Source organism: Hemiscyllium ocellatum, chromosome 8 (assembly GCF_020745735.1).
Source record: "Hemiscyllium ocellatum isolate sHemOce1 chromosome 8, sHemOce1.pat.X.cur, whole genome shotgun sequence".
Lineage (NCBI taxonomy): Eukaryota > Metazoa > Chordata > Chondrichthyes > Orectolobiformes > Hemiscylliidae > Hemiscyllium > Hemiscyllium ocellatum.
In genome coordinates, this window is record NC_083408.1 from 38,284,019 (window position 1) to 38,306,452 (window position 22,434).

Here is a 22,434-nt window from a genome sequence, read left to right on the forward strand (position 1 = left end):
TATCCCTGCCTTCCTTTGAATGGTGTCACAGGATCTTTTACATCACCCTAAGACAAGCAATTTGAATTTAGCTTATGAACAAAAGAGGGAAACATTCTAACTAAAAATCTTGATCGGAACTTAATTTGAAGAATCCCAATACTGCAAATTACAAAGAACATAGACTGTAAGACATGCAAAGGATGAATGAATTATGATAATGATGATGCATTTCGCATGGTCTAAAAGGGCTGCAACATTTCGAATACCTGCAATTTTATTTTGCAGTTCTTTTCTATTAATCCCATTTCCTGCTGTCAATTTAGTCAAAGCACATTTTAAAAGATTTCCACATTCTGTTAGCACAATTCAGTGGTTACACTCTTGGTTAGTTTTTTTACAACTGAATAAGTGTTGCACTGTCCAGATGAGACATTAAACTAAGGCGACATGTGTCTTAGGGTGATGTAAAAGATCCTGTGACACCAATCAAAGGAGGGCAGGGGTATTCCCCGAGATGCATACCACTACTTACTCTTCAATCAACATCACAAAAACAGTTTATTTAGATGTTACCTGATTGGTATGTGATGATATTATGGCTTTAAGAGGTATATTTTGTCCTGGTTTTTATATGAAGAGACGTTGAGACAGAGGTGCCAAGTGGTCTGTTCCAAGCTAATAAATGACTTGTGAAGCCTTGGTTGTTTCGTTTAAGTTGGAACAATTGAAGCAGCAGAAATGGGTGGGATAAAGCTCACACACCAGGATTTTAGTTTTAGCTTTGGAAGTTTTTAGTTTTAGCTTTAGTTGTTGGAGTTTAGAAGCTATACATCTCTCCCTGCTACAGTAAAACGTTCGAGTTTTTTCTCTCTCTCTTTCTAGACTGGAGAATTGCATGTGAGACAAGCTATGTTACTGAATTTGCCTTTGCCAATGTTTATGGGATGTTACTACACTGGAACAGTTGTTCTTCAGTAGTTAAATAATCTATTATTTTGTTAAGTTTTCAAATAGCATCGTTATTCCAATGCATCTTTCTTTTGTTTGCATTTTAACTATAGTGTAAGATTAAAGTATATTTTGCTTCAAGCCTGGTAGTTTGATCAACTAAATTGCATCTGCAACCCAACACCTCACACTTGCCTTTAAAAATAAGAAGAGGTTGGGGTATAGGCTATCTTCTTAATACTTCTATCTTCTTTTGAAGGGGTTTGGTCTGGTGCGTAACACTCGATGCATTGACTGTCACAATTCTGATATTACAACAGTGGATAAACTTTACAAGTGCTTCATTAGGCTGCTACGCTTTTCAGCACATTCTGAGGGCTGGTCACAGTTAGAAATAAACTATGCCATTGTTGTGTATTTATGTATATATTTATTCAGGGGAACCTCTATTATCCGAATGAGATGGTTGGACACTTGTTCGTTCCGATAATCGATTACTCAGTTAATCAATTAAATGTCTTTCCTCTGAGGCTTGGAGTTTTTAAAGTCTGCTCTTCGTTCAGGAGATTGCAGCAGCAGCAGCACAGCACGCAAGCCTACCCACCTGTGTCCCTCCCCGTCCACCACTGTCCCTCTCTGGGGCAGCTGAACTGGATACCAACAATAAGACTGCTGGTGCTGCTGCTGCCTTTGTGGGTTAAGTCTCCAAATAGTGCGTGCGCACACACGCACACGCAGCCACAGCCATACAAACAGCCACACACACACAACTTTTTACTGCAGTGATTTGACATTTGCACTGTACAGACAATGTTGGAGAGATTATCTAGGGAAGGTGAGTTGAGGGTACATCCCTCTGTGGAACTCCAGGGAAAGTGTGGGAGGGGAGAGAGAGGGCGGGAAGTCAGTCATTTGGAGACGGTGCCTGTTTAATGACTGTAAACAAATGATGCGATCACTGTTGGAAACACGTCTTTGATGTAATGTTTCTATCGGGACCTCGAGATCTCCTTTGAATAATCCGATTTTCAGATAATTGGTATTCGAATACTTGAGGTTCCTCTGTAGTTGTTATTAATAGCTTCTAGACTAGTTACAGTTTCAGAGAAAGATGAAAAATGCATTAAGAAACATCTCCCTGCCACAACATACTAAAGCTGTTTGCATTACCAACATTAACTCAAGTTTTTCAAACTTACATTATATTTCAATTCATCATGATACTGATACTTTATACTACTTCTTGATTATCAACAGTGATATCCTCATTTCACTTTACTACTGTCTCAGCCTCTTGTAAAATCAAATACATAAAACCGTCTTAAATGCATCTCAGGGAATACCCTGTCCTATTTTGAATAGTAGCATGGGATCACCCTAAAATACATGTGGCCTCAGTTTAATGTCTCATTTGATAGGCATCTTGGCGTTCACAGCATGGGTTCATGAAGGGCAGGTCATGCTTATCTAATCTGCTGGAATTCTATGAAGACATTTCCAGCATGGTGGACAATGGGGACCAGTGGATATGGTGTATCTAGATTTATAAAAGGCATTTGACAAGGTACTGCACATAAGGCTGCTGCATAAGATAAAGATGCAACGTGTTACGTCAATGTATTAGCATGGAAAGAGGATTGGTTAACTAATAGGAAGCAAAGAGTGGGGATAAATGAGTGCTCTTCTGGTTGGCAGTCATCCATTTTGGTAGGAATAACAGTAAAAAGGACTATTATTCGAATAGTAAACAAAATTGCAGCATGCTGCTATGCAGAGGGCCTGGGTGTCCTTGTGCATAAATCACAGAGGGTTGGTTTGCAGGTTCAACAGGTAATTAGGAAAGTAAATGGAATTTTGTCCTTCATTACTAAAAGGGTTGAGTTTAAAAGCAGGAAGGTTATGTTGCAGCTGTACAAGGTGCTGGTGAGGCCACACCTGGAATACTGCATGCAGTTTTGGTCTCCTTACTTGAGAAAGGATGTACTGACAGTGGAGGAAGTTCACTAGATTGATTCCGGAGGTGAGGGGGTTGGTTTATGAGGAGAGACTGAGTAGATTGGGATTATATTCCTTGGCATTTAGAAGAATGGTGGGGGTGGGGAGTTGGGGTGGGTGCGGCGGATCTTACAGAAACAAGTTACAGAAAGATAGATAATGTTTTGAACAGTGAAGGAATTAAAGGTTATGGTGGGAGGGTGCGTAAATGGAGCTGAGGCCATGAAAAGAGGAGAGATGGCCTACTCCTGCTCCTAGCTCTTATGATCTTGCTGCCCATATACCAACTTAAAGTCACAGAGATATACAACATGGAAACAGACCCTTTGGTCCAACCTGTCCATGCCGACCAGTTATTCCAAACCAATCTAGTCCCACCTGCCAGCACCCGGCCCATATCCCTCCAAACCCTTCCTATTCAGCTACCCATCCAAATGTCTTTTAAATGTTGCAATCAAACTAGTCTCCACCACTTTCTCTGGCAGCTCATTCCATACACGTACCACCCTCTGCATGCAAAAAATTAAGCTTTAGGTCCCTTTTATATCTTTCCCCTCTCATCTTAAACCTATGCTCTCTAGTTCTGGAATCACCCAACTTAGGGAAGAGACTGTCTACTTATCCTATCCATGACCCTCATGATTTTGTAAACCTCTATAAAGGTCACCCTTCAGCCTCCGACGCTCCAGGGAAAACAGCCCCAGCCTATTCAATCTGTCCCTATAGCTCAAATCCTCCAACCCTGGCAACATGCTTGTAAATCCTTTCTAAACCCTTCCAAGCTTCACAATATCATTCTGATAGGAAGGAGACCAGAACTGCATGCAATATTCCAAAAGTGGCCTAACCAATGTCTTGTACAGCCACAGAATGACCTCCCAACTCCTGTACTCAGTACTCTGACCAATAAAGAAAAGCATACCAAAAGCCTCCTTCACTATCCTATCTACCTCCAACTCAGCTTTCAAGGAGCTATGAACCTGCACTCCAAGGTCTCTTTGTTCAGCAACACTTGGTTGTTCATCAATTCTTAATTCACCCTTCCAATGTGTACCTATGAATTCTGTGTCCTATTAAACAGCTCCTAGAGAGTCATGTACTATTTATGAAAATATGAAGGAAATCTTGATTGATAGGAAAACTTACATAGCCTTCCATGCCCTCCTGAGGGCTCCAGTCTTTCCAGCTGATTCGACCAGCTCTCATTCGGATGGCTTCATCTGGCCAGTGAAGCTCCCTCCTCTTGGATACGTTGATGGCTTCCATGACTTGGCCAGTGTCAATTATCTGCCAGAATAACCAGGAAAAAAAATGACACAAGCATCACTAATTGGCAAACATTTTACACTGGGATATTAATCTGGCACTCAGGCTGAAAGTCCATTTATATTCCAAACTGCAAGTTTCAATGTTAAGTTCAGAGAGTGACCAAGTTCCAACACCATTATAATGCTGCACTGTAACCATCTTTACCATGCTTGATAGGATATACAACTGATTGAAGATCCTGCACCAGAACATGTCATTTTCCTTACATGTGAGTCCAATGTGGAAGCTCAATGTTTACAGTAGCTTCCAAGTTGCAAAATTAGCCAGCACCAGACTTTTGAATGATGCAGAAATGCTTGGTCACTTGGTTAGTATTTACTTTGATCATTTAACATTCAAACGATACAAAGGGCTACCTTTGTACCCATGGCTTGTGTTACATTTTATCCCTGAGGCATCACCATTTAATTTACTGACAAGCATTAATATACATCAGTCCACAGGAAATCAAAAATGCCTTCAGCTGTGATCAACTTAGAGTTATCGGGGGAAACATTTTCCTCAATGAGCTGCACACTGGGAAGCTAGCAGAAAACTTCTGAACACCTTGATTGCTCACAGGAGAATGAGCAGATTCCACCCAGTGTTGTACTGCACCAGCTGTAAAATCAGCAGTTCCAGAACTACATTGGTTTCACTGATGTGATAAGACTGGGCTGCATTGTGAGATCACTCTGCAAATCCAACTGTATGATGAGGTGCTCTGGCTTTTAGAAATTCAAATTTCAACTTAATACTCAGATTTCAATTGGTCATATATTCAGGAATGGATTTCATTTTATCTATTATTATTGATCCATTGCTATACTTCATGTTTTGAAAGCAATACCAATTCACGAGGGGCTCAAGAAGGAAACAAAGTTGATCTTTGAGTGGTTTAATAGATGACGTCACTCTTGGGTATAAATGTTTTGTCACCCATATCTAGTTGCCATTGAGAAGGTGATGGTGAGCCACTTAAACCACTTAAGGCAGTATCCTCCACTATGCTGTAAATAAGGGAGTTCAAGGATTACTATGCAGACAATGAAGGAATGGAGATATTGTTCCAAGTCAGGATTGTGACTTGAAGGAGATCTTGCAAGTTTGTTCCTATCTGCTGCCCTTGTTGTTTCAGGTGGCAGAACTCATAGGTTTGGAAGGTATTGGTTTTGGAGTCAGTGGCTGTGTGGTATTGTTACTAGACTAGTCACTCAAAAGATTATCACTATAAAATGTAAGGGTAGAAATAGGCCACTTGGCCCATTAAGTCTGCTGCACATTCACTGAGATCATGGTTTATCTGATTATCCCTAACTCTTCTCTCTAGCCTTATCCCCATAGCCTCAATTCCCTTAATGACTAAACATTTGTCTAACTCAGCCTTGAGCATACTTAACAACACAGCCTCTATAGTTCAAGTCCATAGCTTCCTGAAAGTGGCTACTCAAGTAGATAGGGTAGTAGAGATGGTGTATGGCATACTTGCCTTTGTTGGTTGGAGAATTGAGTACAAGGGTCAGGATGTTGTGTTGCAGCTTTTCAGGCTTTGAGTAGGCCACAGAGAGCATTGCATTCAATTCTGGCTGCCACATTACAAATAGGATTGTGAAGGCTTTGAAGAGGGTGCAGAAGAAATTTACCAGGATGATGCCTGGATTAGAGGGTATCAGCTATAAAGAGACACTAGAAAAACTCATGTTATTTTCTCTGGAGTGGCAGAGATGGAGGGGAAACTTAAGAAGTCTATAAAATTATGAGATGTATAGATTGGGGAAAAACGATTCTGACTGTCAACCCTAAGTTGAAATGTGTAAAACTAGGGGGCATGCATTTAAGGTGAGAGGGGCAAGTTCAAAGGAGATGTGAGGAACAGGTTTTTTTTAAACACAGAGTGGTAGGAGTCTGGAACATACTGCCAGAGGTAAAGGAGGAGGAGGCAGGTACTATAGAGCCTGTTAGAAGAACTTTTAGATAAGCACATGAATATGCAAGAAATGGAGTGATATGAACCAAGGGGATGAAGAAGGGATGTGTTTAATTTGGTGTCATGTTTGGCACAACACGGTGGGCCAAAGGGCCCATTCCTGTGCGAAACAGTTCTTTGTTCTATAGTTCTTTGCATAAAGAATTTCACAGATTCATTATCCTCCCGGAGAAAAATTCCTCCTCATCTCTGTCTGAAATGGGTGACTGTTATTTTGACATCATGCACTTTAGTCCTAAACTCTCCCACATGGGGAAACAATCTTTCTGCGTCTACTCTGTCAAGCCCCTAAGAATCTTTTGTGTTTCAATAAGGTTGTCTGATTATCATTACTCGAGATTACTAGCAAATTCACAGGACTCAGGGGTTCAAATTATATCACAATGATTGTTGAAATTTAAATTCATTGTTTAGAAAAAATCTGGATTTGAAAACTAGCCTCATTAATGGTACCATTGTAAGTACCATGTGTTATACATGGCCAGACTGAGTTTGTTCTGCTTTTTGTGATCAGGAGATCCCTGGGCAATTTTCACATTGCTGGGTAGATGCCAGTGTGTAACAGTATTGGAGCAGCTTAACTTGGAATTTGGCTAGTTCTGGGTCACACCTTCAGTACTACAGCAGGGATGAAAACTGAGAATAGATTTTTATTCATCGACATTATGTAGTACTGTCGAAATCATGTAATGAAATACTGACATTGTCAGAAATTTACAAAGACGTAAATATATTTCTTAGTTTCTGCTTTTCATCAACTTGACTAATTATTTGCACGGGCAGGCTTTCACTTCCATTTCTCTCTATTGTTTATAGATTGTTATCTCCAAATCTTTCCCTGAATGAAATAATCTACAGAATTCAGTTGCATACCGATACACTTCCTATCCTAGGTCTTCTGCCCTTATTATATTAATTACAGCAGTAACTGGGTTCAGAAAAAAAACAAAACGTTAATCACACTGCAGTAAAATGCCTTAAGTTGAAAACATCCTGCTGGTGTCTCCTTAGACTTGTCTAAGGCAGTGTTTTATCACCTGTTCCTTCCTGCAATCATAGCAGTTGCCTGTAAGGATGTGCGTTGCAGCTCATCCAAACCAGCACGTAACTTCTCACATGGGAAGTGAGTAGAGGCACACAAGGCAAAAGACAGTAACAAATCACATATAACTGCACATACTCTAGTTATATTATGGATCTGTTACTTCTGAGAGACTATATTTTGCTTCCTCCAGCAGTTTTATAATGCAAATGCAGTCTAAATTAATATATGTGCTGTTTGAAATTTGAGCCTTTACAGGAGACCACAGCGAGCTCTGGAACGGTTTTATGATCCAATGGTTGTGAATTAGGAACCCGGCAGCCAACAAAAGCACTATTATATATTTGAATTTTGTTTATGATGAACAGATAGAACTCCCTGACGAACGTTTAATCTTCAAAAGATCTTATGGCCTTGGTGATTTTTTTTACCATGCTTTTAGAGAAACCTAACAAATTTAAATACAAAAACCCAGTCAACATCAACATACAAATTGTAAAGTTTAACAGAACCATCCTAGTTGCCTAATACTTGAACAGAATATTCCTGGACCATTGGATGGATCATTCAGCTGCCCCCAAGTGATGACTATAAAATTGTCTCAAAGACGTCAGATTTACAAACCGCTTCATTACCTCTTTAAAAAAAATTCACAAAAAAACTAAATTACACAGAGACTCATGATACAATACTCAGAATTGTTTCTGTAGCACAAAATCATTCATATTTCCCAGTTAGTTTCCCCACATTAAATCCATGCATTTGAACCATTCTGATTGTTATGACTGTTCATTTGACTCAGTAGAGACCATTGTTAAGCTCACTGAACATTTCCATTTTTTATGAAAATTCTGGGGATTTCCCAGTTGGACGTGAAAAATTGCTGAAATACTTTTAATTGATTCCTGTTTCTTGTAAACCATACCTGTTTATAGACAGCTTTCTACAAATCTGTTATCTGAATTACATGTAAAACTGTGGTCCCAGATGTGAAAGAATAACAAGAATGTTTTAGTTAGACAGATAAATGTAGATTGGTAGCTCAGTACAGTAAAATATACATGAAGAAACATGCTCCCTGCTACCTGCCCAACTTTAACACATCTTTTGTTGTATTAAGCTTTGCAATTTGTTCTCTCCCCAAGTAAGTGCATCAGACTGATATGCCCACATATGTACGGAGTAAAATGAGATGATTACGTAGGGAGGGAGTGGTGAGAATCCTATCTGTGAGGGTCCAATAATCTACATGAGGCAGAGCCTAAACTTCTGACTTGCGTACGTAAAGAACAGACCCTTGTGAGCCATTCATGGTTCTAACTGTCAAAATCCTCACTATCTTCATGCTGCAGATACTAAAAGACCTATACCAGTTCAATATTTATCTATTATTGAGACAACAGCAGTAAAGCAATCTTTTCTCCTGTAACATCAGCTAATGATAAAGTAAACACATTTAAAACAAAATTGTTTTGGCTTTCTCAGTTGGGTTCAAGGCTCAGAGGTCTTCCTCTAGAGTGGCTTTTTTTGGGTGGCTCTAAAATACGTCTGACTGAAGTGGAGTAAAACATAAAAAAAATTATTTCATCTCCACCTTGTGAGGAACAGAATACTTATAAAAGTGTATGTACCTGGACTTTGTAGTTAACTTCATCCTTCTTGGCAGGGGTATTAAACGCTGTGCTCGAGTTGCTGCCTGGTTGAATGTCTACACTGGTGACACCTTCTGCTCCAAGAAGTCCTGCCAGTGTGTTGCGTTTGCAGATGGGAATGCTCTGGCTGGAGCTGCTGGAAGAGGGCAGACCGCATTGTATGCTCAGAGTGCCTGTCTGACTTGACGGTTCTATCTGATTCACCATGGACAGTCGGGACTGGATTGAGCTGGGCAAGTTTCGCAAAGACAGCTGGCTAGTGGACGAACGGCGGCATGGCACCAGACCGGTGGCAGATGTCCGTAACGAAGAGTGACGGGTGTTATATCGATATGAAGACTGGCTGGCAACTGAGGCACGGGCAGGGGAATGTCTGACGAGGCTGGATTGCACTGAGTGGCTGCTGTGGCTGGTGCCTGTTGAAATCAAGAACAATTTTTTTTATACATTACAGAATAAACTCAGATTCTGAACTCAATTAAACTATGATATGTTTTGCAAGAGTAAATTTTAAAAGGGAATTTTGATATGCAATTACTTCTATATTAGTCTTGTAATAAATCTCTCATCAACAATTAGTCACAAATTATTTTAAGGAACTATCCTCCTAGAATAGTGCCTTAACTAATGGATCGTGACATTCTTACATCTAGTGATAATCGCAAATGTAATTATGCTGGATACAGTGTCGAATGGATTTCAGTATTCAACAATTTGGTCTTCAGAAAATAATTCAAATGAGGAGGAAAGACATTCTGGTTTCTTTCTATTGCACAGCCTTAAAGGAAATCTGCAGGTATGGAGAATGATTCAAACATCACCTCAAGTTTAAGAAATCAATTGAGTGCAAACACTAGTTCATTGTAGACATTTTTTTTGTCCTTTGCTCAAAACAACAGGCTTCACCTACATTTAAATAAAAAAAGTTTCCTTAATTAATCACTTGAAACTGATTCTGAAGTTGTTCTTCAAACAATTGTAGCAGACACATATTAAAATTCGATTGATGCAGCTGGTAATCATCCACTTGTTCAAATTGCAGCAATGTCCTTCTTTAAATACCAAGTCCAAGCCCAGATTTTGAAAGAAGCTGAGGCATTGGTGAAAACTATAATGAAACAATTCAAAGGTTCACCTTTCTCCCCATTGTCCAGTGTCTCAAAGTTAAAATTTATGTTTGCCTTTTTAAATCCCTCTATGTCTTTGCCCCTCTCAATCTATTCACATGGCAGTAGGGTTGGAGCTCAAACTCTTACCATCTTTGATTCCTTCCTCTGTACAACTCATCTCCCCTCTCCCCTTTGATAATTCAGGGCTGCTGAAGTCCCACACTTGGAGTTTCACTCCATAAATACTTCTGCCATATCACCACCCTGGTAAGCTTTAAGAAACTTCCTTAAAAGTTACCTCTTTTCATCAGCTTGCCTCATACTTCCTTAGGCTGTGTAGCCAGTTTTCCCCATTCACCTTTATGAAGCACCGTGGGTTATTTTTTACTGCATTTAAGGCCCTATAAAAATGTCCTTGTAGTAAAAATATGACTTGGAAGGCAAAGTTTATTTTATGGAAAATTCAAGCTGGAATCAAGATTTTAATTTGATATTTACAATAGATAAGCAAACTCCAGAAACATTTATTCCTCTTTCTATCTCCCTTACAAACTGCAAGAGTTAAGAAATTTATCATTTATTTATTTGATGTAGTCCCACTTCAGATTATGCTTTTCTCATGTATCCCTCAGCAGCTGCCTTACCTTCTTCAAAATTCATCGCTGCCAGCCCTGTTCCAAAAAAATAACTGGTCATCATATCTATAAATGAACCAATTACAAAATCTGCATATCTTTAAAATTAAAAGAGACTCCCTCTAAAATCTATTACCCCGGAAAGAGTGACATTCTTTCATATCCACATAACAACATTCCACAAATGGTGAAGCTTGAGAAGCAGCGTGGATCTTGCAGCTGTTAGTGGGATTGTAGGTTTAGTTAAAGATCTATTACAGTTTTTTAAAAACTTATTCCAGTCATTATAGTTTACTAAAATAATATTTTTACATAACAGGCAACATTTTTATACATGTGGAATGAATTTCCTGAGAAAGTGGTGGATGGCAACATTGATCTGCAGGTACATCAAGTAATTAGGAAGGCAAATGGAATTTTGTCCTTCATTGCTAAAGGGATTGAGTTTAAAAGCAGGGAGGTTACGTTACAGCTGTACAAGGTGCTGGTGAGGCCACACCTGGAGTAGTGTGTGCAGAGGTTCACTAGGTTAATTCCAGAGTTGAGGGGGTTGCCTTATGAGGAGAGACCGAGTACAGTGGAATTATATTCATTGGAATTCAGCAGATTGAATGGAGAATCTTAGAAACATATAAAATAATGACGGGAATAGATAAGATAGAAGTAGAGAGATTGTTTCCACTGGCAGGTGAAGCGAGGGCATAGCTTCAAAATTAGGGGAAGCAGATTTAGGACTGAATTGAGAAGAAACTTCTTCACCCAGAGGGTTTTTAATCTATGGAATTCCTTGCTTAGGGAAGTAGTTGACAGTTTTTACAGCTAAGGGAGGTTTTTTTTTGATAAATAAAGGAATTAAGGGATACGATGAGAGTGCAGTTAAGTGGATCTGAGTCCACGAAAAAAATCAGCCATGATCTTGTTGAATGGCGGAGCAGGTTTGAAGGGCCAGACGGCCTAATCCTGCTCCTAGTTCTTATGTTATTTAAAAGACATTTGAATAGATACATGAATAGGAAAGGTTTGGAGGGATATGGGCCAGCAGCAGGCAGGTGGGACTAGTTCAGTTTGGGATAATTGTTGGGATGGACTGGTTGGACAAAAGGGTCTGTTTCCAAGCTGTATTACTCTATGACTCTATAACTTGCAGAATCTCAGGCCGTTTCAAACCACTTTAGAACAAGCTAGGTACTTTTAAAGTGAGAGGCAGGAGCCACTTTGTGCATTGCCAGATTCCACCTGCAACAATGAGATAATAATCAGATAATCTGTTTTAATGATGCTGGCCAAAGTATAATAGACACCAGCAGAATGCTAAAACAAAAACAAAATACTCTGGATGCTGGAAATCTGAGACATGAACAGAAAATGTTGGAATAACCTGGCAAGATGGAGGCAGGAGGTTGTGATCTAAAGTTACTCTTCAAATAGCCCTAAAAAAGCCTTCCCTCCATGTGGCATCTTTCTGTGCAATCTATACTTTTAACCCCTCACTGTCCAAGGCCACAAATATTCCTACAGCTGCATCAGTGTTTTCATGAAGTTCCTTAAATTTAGCGTTCTATATTCACTGCTAATGTAGTCTCCTTCGCATTTGGGAAACCACAGTTCACGTTTCTGCTCATCTAAAGACTTTAATTTACGAACACGACTCTGAGCTTCAGGTTGCTTGTCATTTTTGTTCTGTGCTTTACTCCTATGCTGACCTTTCTATCCACAGCTTGCTGCAGTGATCTCGAGGAACAGCAAACTTACCTTTCGAGCCAGTATTCTACAGCTTTTTGGACTCAACACTGAGTTCAACAACTTAGACCACAACCTCTGTCTGCATCATGTAGTGCATTTTTTTAAAACAAGTTTGCAGGGTTGCTCTTTGTCTTAATTCTTTCCTTATCCATTCATGCTGTATTCAGATAGTTTTTATGGCCATTTAGCCATTCACGACTCATTTGGTCACTATCTTTGTTTGTTTATCATGCCCATTACCACTCCCTTTAGCTGTTCCATCATGAAATCTTTTGTTATTTAATAATCAAATCTGAGCATCAAATCTGTCACACAGACTTGCTCCTTTGTTTTTTTCTGACCCCTGCCACACTTGTTTAAAAGCAATTACATATCTATTTCTCTGCACAGGTGATGAATGATCATGCAACTTCGAGAACTTCTTTAAAACAGTGCAATAGGATCATTTTAATCTACTTTGGAATACAGGCAAGGCAGTAGGTGGTAATTAGCAGCACGTTTGCCCTAATGTCATTAGACTTCATGCAGGCCCACATTCAATGTCAAGGACTTTCAGGGCAATGTCTAACTCTATACAGTTAAGCTGCCACTTCTGCTGAGCCTGCCCTGCTAGTGAGATAGGGTGTAATCAGAGATGGTGATGGTGCAATTTGGGACTCTGTAAGGTGTGATTCTGTGGGTCTGACCACATCAGGCTGTTGATTGACAGATCTCCTGATCTTAGAAAAGGGCCACAGATGTTATCAAAGAGAATATGAATATTGCTGAAAAAGACACATTCTGTTGAAGCTATTCATCTTGCACTCATCAGGCCAAGACAATAAGTTTTGGCAAAAGGTGTCTGTTTTCAGCAGTACTCAGGTTCTTATTATCAAACCATCAAAGAGGAATTTGCAAGGCTAGATTTTGCCCGAAACGTCGATTTTTCCTGCTTTTCGGATGCTGCCTGACTTGCTGTGCTTTCTCAGCACCACTCTAATCTTGACTCTAATCTCCAGCATCTGCAGTACCCACCTCCCCTTACATTTGACACCGTCATTTCCAGTGCATGAATTGATGCAAGTTGTCTATCCAGGTTCATTCCTTTTAGTAGATTTCATAACAGTTTGATACGACTGAGTGGATTACTAGGCCACTTAAGAGAGCATTTGAAAGTCCATAACATTGTTGAGGTTCTCGAATCACAGGTGGGCCAAAGCAGATAATGAGGACAAAATTTCTTTTTTAAGCGATATTAGTGGATCAGGTGTGTTTTTATGACGATCAAACTCCATATTTATGAAATCAAGTAAAATTTCTCAAGCGCCATGGGGGAGTTTGAATCCATGTACAAAAACCAATAGTCTGAGTCTCTAGATTACTAGCCTACCTGGTGGCATTGCCTCTAACATACTGGCTAGACTGTTGAGGTGCCAATTTTAATATGGCATGATTGATTTAAAGGGTCCAATGCATATTTTGGGTGAATGTCAGTAAATATTTGCCCTTGAAATTAAGCTGCATCAACAGCTGCTGAAACATCTAGCAAGTTCAGCATTTTCTGACAGTTCACTGCTTAACAGACTGGCAATGCTCTATCAGAGAAACGAAATCCATTACAATTAACATGCAGTCACTGCACCACAGTGAATATTAGCCTAACAAACAAATATTGTAGAAATGCACTCAAGTATAATGCAGAATAACAAAATCTTACCTAGTATAGGTGGGTTAGATGTGACTGGAGGCTGGAGACCTGCTCCAGGCCCATAACCAGCTGGTCCACAGCCTCCATGGGAAGTACTACTTTGGGACTCATTTGTAGTTACATTATTACTGGCACTGGAGACTCCACCTGCATCGGAATCCTCAATATTTCCACCACTGTTACAACCGGCACCACATCCTTTGCGTAACCTGGGGAAGACAGATACAGTTAGAGTTGGTGGTTACTTGTGTTAGTGTTTCTTCAGCAAGAGTATGTCACCTTCTGTCATTCTAATATACAACATAGGGATTTCTCACATGCATTGTCTACAGATCTGGTTCAGAAAACAAAAAGGACTGGAGTGAATGACAGCTATTTCTGCCATATTCTCAGCTCGCATTGACAGCATTATCTGTTAGAGAAAGTGAGGACTGCAGGTGCTGTAGATCAGAGTCGAAAAGTGTGGTGCTGGAAAAGCACAGCAGGTCAGGCAGCATCTGAGGTGCAGGAGAAGTAATGTTTCAGGCAAGAGTCCTTCATCAAGAAGGAGCCTTTCATCGGGATGCTGCCTGACCTGCTGTGTTTTTCCAGTGCCACACTTTTTGACTCAGCACTATCTGTATTCCAGGCTTAATTCTCTTACATCTGTTCCCTCTGGAAAGCTGCACTGGTTTGTGATACAATAGATTAAGTGACAAGACAATTTCTACCATGTTTGGACACAGTAACTAAACAGCCAACTACTACTAATTATTATTCATTAGAATTAATAGTTAGAATTAAACTCATCTGCCTTAAAACCAGCTTCAGTATTTCCATTGTCTTTTTCCTGTCCAAGGTTTGTGCCAAGTATTGCGAATATGTAGAAGACAGATGGTGGTGGTGGAGGGTTGTTTTTCAGACTGAGGCCTGTGACCAGTGGAGTGCCAAAAGGATCGATGCTGGTTCCTCAACTTTTTGTCATTTAAATAAATGATTTGGATGCGAACATAAGAGGTACAGTTAGTAAGTTTGCAGATGACCCCAAAATTGGAGGTGTAGTGGACAGCGAAGAGGGTTACCTCAGATTACAACAGGATCTGGACCAGATGGGCCAATGGGCTGAGAAGTGGCAGATGGAGTTTAATTCAGATAAATGCGAGGTGCTGCATTTTGGGAAAGCCAATCTTAGCAGGACTTATACACTTAATGGTAAGGTCCTAGGGAGTGTTGCTGAACAAAGAGACCTTGGAGTGCAGGCTCATAGCTCCTTGAAAGTGGAGTCGCAGGTAGATAGGATAGTGAAGAAGGCGTTTGATATGCTTTCCTTTATTGATCAGAGTATTGACTACAGGAGTTGGGAGGTCATGTTGCGGCTGTATAGGACATTGGTTAGCCACTGTTGGAATATTACGTGCAGTTCTGGTCTCCTTCCTATCGGAAAGATGTTGTGAAACTTGAAAGGGTTCAGAAAAGATTTACAAGGATGTTGTGAGGGTTGGAGGATTTGAGCTGTAGGGAGAGGTTGAACAGGCTGGGGCTGTTTTCCCTGGAGTGTCAGAGGCTGAGGGGTGACCTTATAGAGGTTTACAAAATTATGAGTGGCATGGATAGGATAAATAGACAAAGTATTTTCCCTCGGGTCGGGGAGTCCAGAACTAGAGGGTATAGGTTTAGGGTGAGATGGAAAAGATATATAAAAAAAAAGAGGCCTAAGGGGCAACCTTTTCACACAGAGGGTGGTATGTGTATGGAATGAGTTGCCAGAGGATGTGATGGTGGCTGGTACAATTGCAACATTTAAGAGACATTTGGATGGGTATATGAATAGGAAGGACTTGGAGGGATATGGGCCGGGCGCTGGCAGGTGGGACTAGATTGGGTTGGGATATCTGATTGGCATGGACAGGTTGGACCGAAGGGTCTGTTTCCGTGTTGTACATCTCTATGACTCTACTTGCCCAAAAAGCAACATAACTTTATATGAGTGCAAAACATTTTACTAATGTCAATGCTGACTGCAAACGTTTGGCACTGAAAACAATTAGATCATGTTCTTCTTCGTCATTCAAGCTAAGATGGTCACGTGCATGACCTGGGGTGTTCGCAGTTGAGTGTTAAGGCTGGTCTGCACCTGAAAGGTTCTGCTGCAAATAGGAAAAGACTGTCAAGTTTCTGGCAAGTTGCTGGCTCAGGGTTTCCTCTTTTTACATCTTCTCTCTGGCTCTAATATCCACCAATTTAAAAAAAAAAGGAGGCTGTACCATTTTTTAAATTTGGTTACAGCAGGTGCAGTGATCCCATCAGAGGTTCACTCAGAACTTGAGATCTTCCAGAGTGTCCTTGTAGCACTTCCTTTGATTAATGTGAGTGTACCTCAGACTCAATGTCTCCACATAAGATTTGCTTTGGTAAATGAGAGTCAGTTGTTCTAACTTCATGCACAGAAATATTAGTGGCAATATTGTCGGTATCATAAATTTATATTATTAAATCATCCATTTTTCTGTTAACTTGGTAGTGGATCACCTAGACGGACTGGGTTGATTCAAACTCAAATTTGTTTCCAAAACATTTTAAAATGGAATGTGGCATCACTGGTTGTGCCAGCATTTATTGTCCATCCCTATTCCCTGCAGTATGGCGGCTTTGTAATTCTGAAAATAGTTAAAAGTCAACCACATTGCTATGGGTCTGGAGTCACATGTAGACCTGATTAGGTAAGGATGGCAGATTTCCTTCCCTAAAGGACACTAATGCGCCATATATTTTTTAAAATAATAATTATATTATTGCCACTAGACATGGATATTTAATTCCATATTGATACTGTTTTTAAATTACATGATCTACAATGGTGGAATTCAAACCCATGTCCACAGAACCTTAGCCTTGGTCTCTGGAGAACTCATCCACTGACATTGCAAAAATGCCAACCCTAACCCATCTCCCAACACACTTGCTGCAAACAACCTTGCACTGTCTAAAACTGGTAGCTTATACTTTCAAATAAACCTGTTGGACTGTACCCTAGTGTTGTGTAATTTTTAACCTTGTCCATCCCAGTCCAATACTGGCATTTGCACATCATGGTAGCATGATGACAGGGAACCGGCATTATTGTAATTAATGACTATTAACAGAGAAATTTATTTTGACAAACTTGTGTGTATTCATCAAGGTAAGGGTTGTATTAATTAGTTGATTTGGACACATCACAAAAAGTTCCAGGTCAGGGAAACTCAGCTAATACAGAGTAAAACTGTGAAATCTCATTTTGAAATGAAAGTTTAATATTTATCTAACTCAAGAGGGAATAATGTTAGTTTCAACTGGAAATAATACTTTGCTCACATCCCACATTCATCTGGAATACATTGACTTTTGTCATTTTGCATTACTTGATGTTTACAAGGTATATCAAACCTTTTTATTTGAAAATGTCCAATTTTCAGTGCTACAGTGCTTACCTGTGCCATGTAGACACAATAAAATTCTTTATATTCGTGATACTTATGGGTCCTCCCAGGATAGTTTTTAGCTGTTCATGCGTATCAGAATAGGATGTTGTGAGTGGAGAAACATAAATTGGGTAACCAATTGGCTGGTCACAAGAAGAGTTTATCATATTCCTTAAGGCTTGTTTTGCGTTTTGGATACTTCCTCGTTCAGGATTGCGGTTTCGCAGGAATACCAGCTCCTGCTGTTGCCCAGCCCACAATCCCCGGACGCATTCCTTGTTAACCTGCACAGACATATGAACAGAGTGTGAAAAACTGCAGCAGAGCGATCACTCATTAGTTCTTTCTCTAACTCTTGCTCTTCACTTTAGGTTTAAGAGTCTGACAAGATATTACACAACATTTTTGCACAAATTCAGCAGCTCTTTTTGACAGTCAGTGACTCTTTTTGCATTTAGTGACAATAATGTACACTACACAACCTGCCATGTTCTAAATCTTCAAGCATCTCCATGTATGTTTGTACATACAGAGGAGCTGCTGACACAAGCCTTAAGCAGTTAGACCAATACAATGTCATGAAAGCCAGCTTCCATCAGTAGGTGGATTCTTTGTGGTCAATGAATTCTCCAGCACTCTGACAGGTCTTCGCGACTAACATAGGAGTTTCAGTCTAATTGGGTGAAAGCATCGTCAGCAAAAGAAATACTGCTATGAAAGCAAAATGCTGTGGGTGTGATTCAGCACAGTGTAAATGCATGTCACATGTCTATCTTTTGAAAATAAATATTTGTTAAGAGGAGGCTGTAAAATTCCAAATGTTTGAAGTGATTTATTGTTATTATGGCTGTTCTGAGAGCTACAAAAACCTACACAGGTGATGCAGATTATATTGAAAAGTACTGTACTGTCCTACGTACAAGTTGTTGATCCTTGCAAACATGAACAAGCTCTGTACAAAATTGTACCATTGCCCCTTCCAAATTCAAAATCTATGGATATTTTCTGTGGCAGGAAAATCTGAAACAAGATCCATGTCAGTTTCTAAAATAGTACCCTTTTGTAAAGGTGAAGTCACCATCGCTGTGCCAGAACATAGGGGCACTCTTTCATTAGAGAGAGAGAGCGATGACAGGTGGTGGTTTAACGTGAGAGTCACCACACACCAGCCAAGTGGAAAGGTTGAGAAGGGGAGTTCTTCATGGTTACCTCAGTGTTGCAGTTGGCATTATGTGCATTGCAAACTAGCTATCCAGCTGCCTGAGTCAGCCAACTCCCATGAATATTCCTCAAAGCAGTAGTGACAATTTCTAAAAATTATGTAGAGTTCCTTACTCTGCTTTTCCATAAGGCTTAAAAGGGCACTGCGTTTAGTGGAGTTGGTCAGTGAAATAATTATCCTACCAGTTCAAAGGACCACCATCTTTCTACATAGGAGACATATGCTATAGTTGCAAATGCTGTGTCAATTATGTTTGATTCACTCAAAATGTGGGGGTCATTTGCTGGCTAGCATTTAATCTCTAGTTTCCCTTCAGAGATGATGTTGAACTGTCTCTCAAACTAAAGCAATCCATGTGCTTCAGGTAGACCCACTATGCCCGGTGTGAGGGATTTCCAGGATTTTGACCTAGGGACACTGAAGCAGAGGTGAGGAATCTGTGGCTTTAAGCCGCATGTGGCCTTCTAGGCCATTGTGTGTGGCCTTTGGAATGAATCCAAATTTTGCAGAACAAATCTTATGTTTTTTTTGTCCTTTATTATTTTTATTTTAATCTTAAAATGAATGTATTTAAAATATCAGAGAGTTAACTTTAGAATTAACACTTTTTTTCATTTTTTGTTTAGTTAGCTAGTACACGGTAGTTAGATTTTTACAAAATAACGTGAATTTTGAAGAATATATAATTGAAGTTTCTTGGATGCGGCCTTATTAGATTACAACTAACATAATGCGGCCTTTCAACATGAAAAGGTTCCCCACCTCTGCACTAAAGGAAAGGCAATATTTCTCCAAGGCAGGACGGTGAGTGGATAGGAAGGGAACTTGCAGGTGCTGCTGCTCCCAAATATCTCTTCTTGCTGTCTTTCTAGATGGTAGTAGTTGTGGGTTTAAAAGGTGCTGTCTAAGGAACTTTGGTGAATTTCAGCAGTGCATCTTGGACAAGTAAACACTGCTGTGGCTGAGTATTGGTGGTGGATGGAATAGATGGTTATGGATGTGGTACCAATGAAATGGGTTGCTTCATCCTGAAGGTGTCAAGCTTCTTGAATGTTGTTGAAGTTACACTTATCCAACCAACTGAACTAATGACTAATGCCGTGCGGACTAGCTTTGGGGAGTCAGAGTGCAAGTTACTCTTTGTATTCCTACCCTCTGACCCGTTCTTGCAGCCAGTGTATTTATATGGCGAGTCCAGTTCAGTTTCTGATCAATGATAATCCCCCAGGATGTTGAGTATGAAGGATTCAGTGATGGCATTGCCATCAAGGAGTGGTGGTAAGATTGTCTCTTATTGGAGATGGTCATTGCTTAACATTTGTGTCATACAACTGCCAAGACCATAAGATGATAAGAAATAGGAACAGGAGTTGGCTGTTCAGCCCCTTGAGCCTCCTCCACCATTCAATAGGATCATGGCTGATCTGATATTCCTCACATTCACTTTCCTGCCCTTTCCTTGTAACCCTGTGCTGTACCCTTGCAAGATAACTATGAGAAGATAAAAAAAACAGCCAGTAGATCTTTCTAAGAAAAACGGAGTATTCATCAACTAAAATATCCCACAATTGAGAAGGAGACATTGAGTTTTGCACTGACATTGCAAAATTTCAACACTTATGTTGCTGGTAATGTATCAGAGATGACTGTATGTACTGATCACAAACCCTTAATGTATTTTCAAAATTAAGAGATTAAAAAACCAGACTGTTTACAGTTACAGCCATTCAATTTGGCAATTATACAGGTAACAGGACAAGAGAACGTAATTGTTAATGCTTGTCGCAACTTTGATGAAGGATGGTGAAGATGTCAGTGGTGGAAGAAACGGATTGTTATGTATTGTAATGTACTGAATGTTTACTTGTTTAGGGTCAATGTTGTACTAATAGTGTAAGACTAAAGGATTTCAAAAATGAAGCCATTTTTGTATATTGATGGATCTTCTTTTAAGGGGGGAGGTGTGACAATACTATGGCTGTGAGCGGTGTATTTTGTCCTTTACTTTATGAAGAGAGGCTGAGACAGAGGTAGTGAGCGGTCTGTTCCAAGCCAATAAACAGTTTGTGAGGCAAGTTGGAGCATACACGCAGCATAAATGGGTGGAGTCATGCTCCAACAGAACCAGGGTTTTAGTTTAACTTTCAGTAGTTCCTGGGGTTTTGAAGTTGCCAGACATCTTTCCCTTCTATAGCAAAGCTCTTGAGTTCTCTCTCTCTGCCAGGATTTTCTCTTGATGTTTTTTCCTCCTGGACTGGTGAAACATTGCATATGCGACAATTTATTTTAGATGAATTTGCCTTTGCCAAGGGGTATAATTATATTGGAACAGTTGTTGTTAAGTTGTTCAATAACCTGTTATTCTTTTCAGCTTTCCAACAGAATTAAGTTATCCAATTCTACAAAATTATGAGGGGCACAGATAGGGTCGATAGTCAGGTTTTCTTCCCAGGGTAGAAAGATCAACTACAAAATGGCACAGGTTCAAGGTGAGATGGGCCAGTTAAGGGGAGAAATGTGAGGAAACTTTTTCCACACAGAGGGTGGGGAGTGGCCCGATTGCACTGCCAGTGGCAGGGGTAGAAGCAGGCACATTAGCAATGTTTAAGGGACATCTTGATAGACACATGAATGAGAAGCAAATAGAGGGGATAGAAGCGGTGTATTTTCAATAAATAGCAGGTCTAAATAAGGATTAGGAATCTACGCAGGCTTGATGGGCTGAAGGGCCTGCTCCTGTGGTGTACTGTTTTTTTGTTTGTTTGTGTTTTAACTATAGGATAAGAATAAAATATGTTGTTTAAAGCTGAGTAGTGTAACCAATTGAATTACATCTGGAACACAGCACCTTACACTTGCCTTTAAGATAAACGTTAGGGTCTATGATATCGCCTTAATATATGGGGCTGGGGGTTCTCCGGGTGGCCTGGTCCACAGCAGGAGGCGCTGTAAAAGCTTTGGGTCATGACAAAACTTGTGCTCCACAACATGTCCTTCCCCTAGCCAAGGTGTTCCAGTACAGTTACAACACTGGCATTGATCCAACAATGTGGAAAATTGTCTAAGTATGTATACAGAAATCAGGACAAATCTAGCCAATTACAGCCCATCAATCTACTCTTGATCATCAGTAAAGCAATGGAATGCGTCATCAATAGTGCTATAGAGGAGCACCTGCTCAGCGATGTCCAGTTGGGTTTTGCCAGGACCACTCAGCTCCTGGTCTTATTACAGCCTTAGATCAAACATGATCAAAAGGGCTGAATTCCAGAGGTGAGGTGAGAGCGATAGCCCTTGACACAATCTAAAATGATCTTACTATTTGCAGTGGACTAAAAGGTCCGGGTTCAAGTCCCACTTGCGAGAGTGGTGTGTCATAACAGATCCTAACAGGTTGATTCATTTTCTATTTTAACACAAGGACAATTTCAATCGCAATGTTGAGGAAGGAAAACAAAGTCCACACTTGTGCTGTACTGGCTATCATGAATAAACAAACCTGGAAGACAGAAGGACTCCAGCTTCTTCATTTGTCAAATGCACATTTACCAAATTAACAGCACGAGTGGAATAACAAACACTGACTCCTTTGATTTTAATAAGAAGGTTTGCAGATACCTTTACTAATGCACAGATATTGGCCGATTTACAAATGTGACATTGCTGAACAGTTGCCATCAAAAC

General features: G+C 40.0%; 1 protein-coding gene across 4 annotated transcripts in view; it reads right to left on the reverse strand.

Annotated features, from left to right (window-relative positions):
- Positions 1–22,434, reverse strand: part of pcnx1 (pecanex 1) — a 283,871-nt gene that overhangs the window by 3,162 nt on the left and 258,275 nt on the right. For all 4 annotated transcript variants that reach the window (XM_060828820.1, XM_060828819.1, XM_060828822.1 and 1 more), the window contains 4 exons: positions 17,538–17,812; positions 14,098–14,297; positions 8,894–9,330; positions 4,072–4,212 (listed from right to left, as the gene is read on the reverse strand). In XM_060828820.1, coding sequence (XP_060684803.1) covers positions 4,072–4,212; positions 8,894–9,330; positions 14,098–14,297; positions 17,538–17,812 — 1,053 coding nt within the window. The remainder of the gene's footprint in view (positions 1–4,071; positions 4,213–8,893; positions 9,331–14,097; positions 14,298–17,537; positions 17,813–22,434) is intronic.